This window comes from Juglans microcarpa x Juglans regia, chromosome 7S, assembly GCF_004785595.1.
Source record: "Juglans microcarpa x Juglans regia isolate MS1-56 chromosome 7S, Jm3101_v1.0, whole genome shotgun sequence".
Taxonomy (NCBI): domain Eukaryota; kingdom Viridiplantae; phylum Streptophyta; class Magnoliopsida; order Fagales; family Juglandaceae; genus Juglans; species Juglans microcarpa x Juglans regia.
In genome coordinates this window covers 16618124-16626825 of record NC_054607.1, presented here as the reverse complement: position 1 = coordinate 16626825, position 8702 = coordinate 16618124, and the positions used below count along the sequence as shown (strand labels likewise).

Here is an 8702-nt window from a genome sequence, read left to right as displayed (position 1 = left end):
ATTTATTAGACTAATTGTACGAGTGCTAGCTTAATTACCAATTAAATCCTTAATTTAATTGACTATATGAATTAAATTTCCTCTAATCACAGGTATCATTGAAATGTTGATCAACTTCCTGCATATTGTATATATAATATGCAGCCACCGGCTTTTTAGTGTTATTTGGGGGAAAATGTAATTGACCCATTTGTTTCTTTTTTCTTATTTTTGATTGTTAGCGTCTTGACATGCATGCATGGCATGGATATTTTATATATATATATATATATATATATATAGTTGTAAGGAAAGAGCTAGAGCTATTAGTACTTGAAGGAACATATATAACATGCTGAATTTACAGATATAATTAATATATAATACACTGGAACTTTGATCGATTTTCTAATTTTTCCTCATTCTTTAAGCAAGTAGAAAGCTTTCTCAATCGTACGTACTCATAAAATAAATTTACATGAAGAAGATCATGATCATAACATTTCTAGATCAAATAACACAAGTTAATTCAAAAGAAGAAATTATGTCCTATCTCCTCGAATATCTGAAGTATCTCGAAGAAATCCCAACAGCGCGGCCATGAAAGAAAAATCAGAGGATAAGCAGGATTTCTCCATTGGACTTAGCATCAAAAGTTTGCGAAATGATTCTGCGAAGGATGATGCTCAATTTGCAAATCCGTGGTTGTTTGGCACGAGATCATATCTTCACTCATCAAGCTCCTGCATGCATGCATGCATGCGCAGGTACAGAAAATTAAGAGATCATAATGTAAGAGAAAATGTAGAAGAAAGATTAGTTAAAGTGCACCTTAAGTATTAATTATGCCATCACGAACGAGTAAATATTGTAACATTGTTTAGAATATAATACAAATAATTAAATTTACCTATTTTTATCAGTTTAAACTTTTGAGACAAATGGTACTAATCATTTTACATGGTATCAGAATATAAGAGGTCCTGAGCCCGAATTGATCTGATTGATCTACATTTTACTTCATTTAATTAAATATTTTATGTGTTGATTAGCATACTTATTAAGATAGCCGGAGTGTTAAGAATATAATATAAATAATTAAATCTACATATTTCCATCACCTTAATCTTTTGGAACAAGTAGTACTGATTTCACACATGACTTGATTTAAAAAGCACCAAGAAATATTCCCGGCTGATCAAATGATGATATATCATATCACAAAATCAGTCACTGCCCCCTTCATTAATATTATATATATTGAAAAACTATAGTCTATATACCAATTAATATTCTTTTGATCATTAAGACAAGTAGACAAAGAATAGTTTATAAAAATTTAAATTTTCTTATCTTTAGAATTGTTTACTCTTTGAAACATAATAAAGAAATTAAGTATTCATCATGTATTAATTATATATATTTCAAACTAATTGAGAATAGAATATATATATTCATTAAATTAATTGGGGTGTTCGACGTCGTTTGATCTTACGTACTCTCGAGGTCGAGATGCCCAAAGGGAACTAAGGGCTCGAAGTCTGCCATAGTACTCTGCAATTACAAGAAAACACCGGGCTGCCTGTCGGACAGTCAATATGTGACGCAATTGATGAAGGGTTTGCTGTCTCAAATTATCAGCCTGCAGATCAGTTTTCAAAAAAGAATGAACAAATAATTATTAGCTACGAGTTCATCGATACATTATATATATGAATTATGATTAATATGCATGAATATCCAAGCAAACAAAATCCAACATTAACACCTATATATACATATTATATTATAATGCACAGTACACATTAAACGACAACCAACGTAAGGCCTGTAGATCAGTACGTGAAATGTTAGTGGGGCTAGTCATATATGCAAGGGCACATATATAGACATGATCATGATGATAAACTATACATGCATAAGAATTTCAAATGAGGTTGAAACTGATCATGAATGCGTCTGAATTATCTGATCTGGATTTGGACTATTCCCTTTTTTTATATATATAAATAGAAATTTTATAATATTTTTTGTTAATTAATTAATATTGATAAAGATAACCCACATGCATGGATCATTATTTCTAAAGTTTTGTTGATAGGTCTGGCCGCTAGGGTTTTTATTTCAACGGGCATCACTTTCAGACCAACTTTTGATAGAAACATCCTTTATACAATAAGATGAAAATACCACATCAAAACCCTAGCAGTCAACATCTTGCAGATGAACTTCTTATACTTCCTATGGAAGAAGTTGTAGAAAATCCACCACATTATATACATGGCAGATCACATGTATAAGTACTACTGGAATTTAGATCATGATCATTAACCCTGAATTACAAATTTACAATACATATATAAATATATATATATATATATATATATATATATGTGTGTGTGTAGGTCATGAGGTGTAATTAACTTGGGAAGTTTGAATCGCGACAAAACAATTCTAGCTAGCTAGGATCGATCGAGACAAACAAGCTGCATGCTAGCTACGTATAATATATAATATATAATATATATGAACTTGAATATTTGAACAACGTAGTTAACCAACCAAATTAGCTTCAGGCACAAAAACAGCTGGGAATAATTATATAGATGTACGATTTAAGCAAAAGAGTAATGATACCCGGCCACACAACACATTTCACAATACATGTTGCAAAGCTAGCAGCTAAGCTAGATCGAGTACTTGCCATCTCCATGGATCATGTCCATCGATCCATCGTGGGCATGCAAGCAGATGTTAGCCAGGCCGTGAGATCTAATTAATACCTTAATTTTTCTCTTCTTATATAATTAGGGGCCGATATGTATTAATGAGGCAATCAAGAGGGTTTAGGGTTAATGGAGGTGGGCGGGTACTACTGCAGCTGCTAGCTAGGAAGATTGATGAGTAGTAATATCGGATCTGTTTTGAGATGGGATTAATCATACTACAAGAAAAATAAGTATTTATAATGAGTTATTTGCGACGAAAATGAGTATGAAATAATTACAAGTACTTTAGTCCATGATACCCACGCAGCATCTACAATTTGAATATTTGCTGGCCACTATATATATAACTAAAGAAATTAGCTAGCTAGCTATATATACTAGGACTTTGATCATCAAAGTTTTTGAAGGTTTGAGAACTAGTTAGTATACGTACGTACCTAAACCGGGCTTATTTTCAACCTGGCCGCGCGGGCAGTGCATGGGCAGTACCAGGTCTAGCTATATACGTATGAAATCATTTTCAGAGCCTCAACTAATTGTGAACAAAAAAAAGTATATCTTTTTCTACAGCTTGCATGCATATATATTGGCACGTATATATATATATATATATATATATATATATATAAGAAATAGATCCTCGTGAAGAAATAAATTAGTCAACAATAATAATGATCGAGCTGGTTTAATTATTAATAATTAATTACCTGCCGGATGAAGCCTTCAAGATTGGCAAGCTTGCCCAAGGCAACAGCCATCTGCTGCATGCCGTCGATGACCGGCCCGGCCGCAATGGTGTCGATCAGAGACTGCTGGAGCTGTTCCTGGCCCTGGGAGAGAGCCTCCTCAGCCTGTTGTGTGGAATGTTGCAGCCGGGAAATTCCCATCACTTGCTGATCTGTTAGTGGGTCTAACTGACCTATCAACATCTGATTAACACCCCAAAAAAGGTTTAAAAAATTATATAAATATAAATCTATTTTTTTAATTAATTATATATATAGTATATAGCACATGAATTAATTAAAAGTATGGACTGAAAATAGAAAATTAAAAAATATATATATAAACCGTGATGAGTTCAGAGGGCCTGAAACCGCCTATCCAGAGGAAGCAACGCTCAGCTGGAGACATCCACTGGCCAGTAATGAGGTGAAATACATCAGATTTGGCAGCCGCTCCCTTGAGCTCGAAAATCTCATCGTAATGACAAACATATCCGTCAACTATTATTCTAAGATCACCGTCTGGCAAATGTGCATGCAGCCCCGTCCGAAGCTCTGCCATGAGCCGGTGGTCGTCCTCTATCCATCTTGCATATTCCATGTCAAATATTGCAGCTCCTACAATATCATATATATATATATATATATATATATATATATATATACAGATTGTTTCTCGCAAATGGGTTACCCTTGATCATCCTCTTCGATCCACTTATAATATTTACTCAACATGTAGTACTAGGATACAATTATATTGTGAAGTGATCATGGATTGAAATATACATCATTCACGTGTTATAATTTCATTTTTAAAATTTTATCTTTTCAATCAAATTATGTCATATGAATTGTACGTGTGCGGTGTAAAAATTTTCAAATAGAATTATTATTCTGTCCTCATTTTTTATTTCCTAAATCTAACAGTTTTCATGTGGACAAACGTACTACAAAAGACATGTACATGTATACACACATAATAATGTTGGAAAAGTAGTACCGGCAGCTTTTAGAATATATTTACATTTTCCTAAGAGAAAATATGTTTCAAATTATTGTTGTTGACTATTTGTAGTATCGATTGGTTTAGGTTTGACTGTTAAGATCAATATAAATATATAAATAAATAAAAACCGATTTAATCTTGACGATTATGGCTTGACAAAAGATTTAGGGAAACAAAATTTAGCAAAATGGTGTCTTTACACGCACTCCTTTTTACCTAATTATCACTAGCCACCACATGGTGTGATCTTCTTTACAATATATATATATATACACACACACACACATACATACGACCAAGGGCATTGCTTCTTGGGATATTCCATTAATTTAATATAAAATACATTGATCATAAGATAATTAATGTATCTTTAAGAAAACTCACCAGAGCTTAGATTTCCACAACCAGCCAAGAATAGCCCCCCCTATAATTATAGTCAGACAGCCCAAAATAATAAGTTTATTTAATATTAATTAATCTGTCCATAATTTGAAACACTAATTCTTTTTTTTTTTTTTTAAAAACAAAAGAATATTTTTCAATTATTTGTAAAATATTGTAACAAATTAATTAAAGCAAGTATGCATGAACCTGTGCGCGCGCTCTTTGTAGGTCTTGTTCAATCTGAGTAAGCTTTATTCTACTTGACTCTAGCTGTTGTACATAAGCCTGGAGAGAGAGAGAGAGAGAGAGAGAGAGAGAGAGAGAGAGTTATCAGATTCTAACGTTTGAACCCCAAAGTTGAAGAAGAAGAAGAAGTATGTTACCCTTATGATTACCTTTTTCCTGAGGCGGCTTTTCCTTGCAGCTTCTCTGTTTTGAGCTAAACGTCTCAATGTCTGAAAGCATTAATGCTCAAGATTTCAGCTCAAAACGTCAATGCCATAGAATATTAAAGTTTTGAAATTTTTTTTAAAAAGAAAAATATATATCAAGGAAAAACTTTTTAGTGTATTGATGGAGGACCTTAGCATCAAGTTGTTTCTCAGAAGTTGAACCGTCTCCATTCCTCTGCAATGAAAAACCAAAAATATAGAAAAATATTAAATAAGAAAAGATCATATAATATGACAGATGATCATTTTTTAAGGAAAATTAATTGTTAGAGCAGAGATGATATCAAGACTGTGGAAAGTGACTGAAATAGATATTTTATTATTGTTATTTTAGTCTTTAAGCATAGGAGAGCTCACAGAATTTCTTGGAAGCATTTCTGATTTCTGATACAGATTTGAGCACTGGCCTTGAGGCAGGTAATCATCAACATAATAAGGATAGCAGAAGACATCATTATCTGCCATTTTTGTGTTTGGTGTTTTTTTGTGGTTTGTTCTAATCCCAAAACAGATGTAAGGCTAAAAGCAAGAAGGTTTTTCAGATTGCTGTGATTTGGTTCCTATTTCCCAAACAGATCCAGGGATTAAAACAAGAAGTTTTTGGTTTGAGTTAAAGGGGTTGAGTGAAGTGTGTCACTATTATAATGAGAAAAGAGTGGTAACTACTGTGAAGATTCTCTCTTTTCTTTTTTCTGTCCACAGTACTCTCTCTCTCTCTCTTCATGTCAGGCATTCTTCAGAAAATCATTCAGAAATCAGGGAAACTCTGCACTTCTTTGATTTTCTGAGAGTTGTTGGGATCTGTGCTGTTTTATATGAAGATACGCCGAGAGGGGGAAAGAGAGAGAGAGAGAGATCAAAACAGACATAATAACAATAAAGGTACGACCCTTTTCCAGAGTTTTGGGATATGGGATAAAGAGAGAACTGCAAGATTAACAGTTAAACTCAACAGGTTAAGAACCTTTTCTAGGGATGCTTTGACAGCTGATTGATTCTGCGATGGTCCTGTTCTTGATATATCATTTGACATCTCTTGGTTTAGTTGTTGTTGCTGTTGCTGTTGAAGCTGTAGATGCTTCTGATCAAAAGCCTGCTGATCTGAGGAATTAGATGCCTTTCTACTGATGGGAGATTCTGGTTCGAACTGGGCCTCAGCTTTGCTTGAAAGTGTGTTCACTGCTGAACCTGAATCGGTACTCTCACCGCCTGATTTTGAACTTCCCTGTTGTAAGAAACGCACCAAAAAAGAAATTTCTCACATGGGAATCGAGCCCAGAAAGAAGCATAGTCCCCACAACAGACTCACTTGCAGACAGGCCTGTATCTAAGAATCCATCCCCAAACAACACATAATCAACTTAAAAAAATAAGTTTTCAAACGAGAATTTGAAAACTGTATCATGAAAGTGAAATGTTCAAATGGTCTATGGGGATGTTCTGCTGTGGTTGAACTTTTAAGCATGTTTATCTAGAATTCATACGACAATTGATGGTCAAAGACGGAGAAAGTAGACTATTACTCTTGGGGTGGTCTGGAATCTCATTGGCCATGAAGGGAACATTTCCAGCGTGGCTGCAGGCCTGCCTGTAAATAAAGCTGCAAGAATCACAAAAGCCAAATCTTCAGAGGATCACCAAAATTAAAAGGGTCCAAAGACTTCAAAGTTCCAAAAGGTAGAGGAACCTAATCCCCCCCTCTTTTTTCTGCAGTTATGGAGTCAGTAAATCATGCTGGGGAGGTCAGGTTTCTAAGTTTGCAGCCTCACGCCACCCCAGTCTCTTCTCTAGGAATCATTACAGTATTGGAAATGGTAAACCCCCCTACTCTCTCTGCCTGCCTTCTGTAGACATATTCAAACCTCACTTTCTAGTCTCTATGCTTTTAGGAGTTGGTTATTGCCGTCATGCGTCACAAAAGGAGAAATGATAGGTAGATAGATAGAGAGAGAGAAGCATACGTGCTTTAGCTTCATCATTTCTTATCTTAACTCCTTGCAGCACAATTGCTTCTTCTAGCCCTCCAAAATCGAAAGCAGATCCTTCTTGATTGCTAAACCAAGAAAACAGACATGAGCAGAGAAGCAAACAAAGCCAAATCAAGTTTTTACTGAGAAAAGAAGGGATTCCGTTTAGGATTTTGCATTACTAAATAAGATTTTGATGGAAAACAATGAAGAAAATTGCCATCATACATGAAACTTGTGGAAGGAGCATTAAATCCATGAAAAACTGCATAAGGGACATGGTGATTTGAAGGTCCTGAGTCTGATAAACCAGTCTCCCCAACTCTATGGCTCGCCATGCAGGACCACCTCAGACTATTTTCATTTGGAAGGAACTGAAAGGGAACATGTTGCAGAAACAAATACCATAAGAAAAACAATAAAGATCAGGACTTGGAGAAATATTCCCAATCTTTCATTTCTGTTTTACCTCAGTTTTGTGGAAGTTCAAAGAAGAATTATTATGTGCAGCAAAAGCCAGCTGAGAGATAGAGAGGGAGAGAGAGCTAGAGAGAGATAGAGGAAGAGAGAGCAGCAAAGGATCAAAGATATCTTGTCAAAGTATATTTAAGTAGCCACAAGAGGGTCCAGTCTTTTTCTGAGATGATCTCTCTCTCTCTCTCTCTCTTTTAACCTTTTGATCTTTCATGCTGGGTGTCTCCATCTGTTTCTTTCCTCCTCTGTGAAGAAACCTGAGTGATTAGTCTGTTTAGGCTACTTTATCATCCCAATGGTCATAAATATTTATGAGACTTTGAAACTCATCCCCACCGTACAGAAAATCTTGTCCTTAGCACTTAGCAGCCTCTCAGGTCCTCCCAAAGAAAAATTATTATTATTTTTTATTTTTTTTGTAAGCAAGGTGATATTAAAGCTACATTAAAAATATTCAGCATTGATCATAATCTAATTATATTACACAGGTGGACCTGGGGAAATTCAGTAAACTTGGTGGGATTAGGATTAGGGGAACATTTCCAAGGGCCTGCGTAGAAGCTGCCCATTGCGCCACATTGTGCGCACATCGGTTCTTTGTCCGATGAATTTTTACCATAGACCAGTGTTCAAAGCACTCAAGGTTGTGCTTTATGTCATTGATATATAGTAGCTTGCATGGTCCAATCCGCCAAAGAAAAATTATTAGCTGAAATATGAATGAAATTATGTAATTAAAATTGTTTACATAAATATAAAATTAATTTTAATAAAATAGACATAATGTATCAGGACAAAAGTGACACATGTCTGTATACTTGATAATTAATTCCTCTTGGTGTGAAAATAAAAATGGAAACAAAACAAAGGGTGGGGTCTTTGGCAGGAACCCACGAGAATCACTGACTCCTACTCCACTCTCTCTCTCTTCCAACCGCCTGTGTTTTGTGATTGGTTCCTTTACAGGGCTCTTCAGGGCCTCAAGC

The 8702-nt window shown here is 34.9% G+C and overlaps 1 protein-coding gene and 1 long non-coding RNA gene across 4 annotated transcripts; one reads left to right on the top strand and one right to left on the bottom strand.

The window, feature by feature from the left end:
• Positions 1 to 381: 381 nt before the first annotated feature.
• On the bottom strand, positions 382 to 7938 carry LOC121241581 (transcription factor TGA9-like). 3 transcript variants are annotated; one of them, XM_041139408.1, is made up of 13 exons: positions 7712 to 7938; positions 7471 to 7616; positions 7237 to 7328; positions 6799 to 6875; positions 6240 to 6500; positions 5406 to 5450; positions 5219 to 5278; positions 5031 to 5108; positions 4824 to 4863; positions 3780 to 4051; positions 3416 to 3637; positions 1475 to 1621; positions 382 to 722 (listed from the first exon to the last, which is right to left on the bottom strand). In XM_041139408.1, exons 2-13 carry the CDS (start codon positions 7578 to 7580, stop codon positions 708 to 710), a joined length of 1419 nt encoding a protein of 472 aa, XP_040995342.1. In that variant the 5' UTR covers positions 7581 to 7616; positions 7712 to 7938; the 3' UTR covers positions 382 to 707. The 3 variants fall into 3 exon arrangements, with proteins under 3 accessions (XP_040995342.1, XP_040995341.1, XP_040995340.1); XM_041139407.1 differs by having other exon boundaries at positions 1479 to 1621; positions 7712 to 7931; XM_041139406.1 differs by having other exon boundaries at positions 1479 to 1621; positions 7471 to 7933.
• Positions 1971 to 3744, top strand: LOC121241582. Its single transcript, XR_005935743.1, has 2 exons — positions 1971 to 2372; positions 3713 to 3744. It is a non-coding gene; the product is annotated as an uncharacterized LOC121241582 (long non-coding RNA).
• Positions 7939 to 8702: the final 764 nt, after the last annotated feature.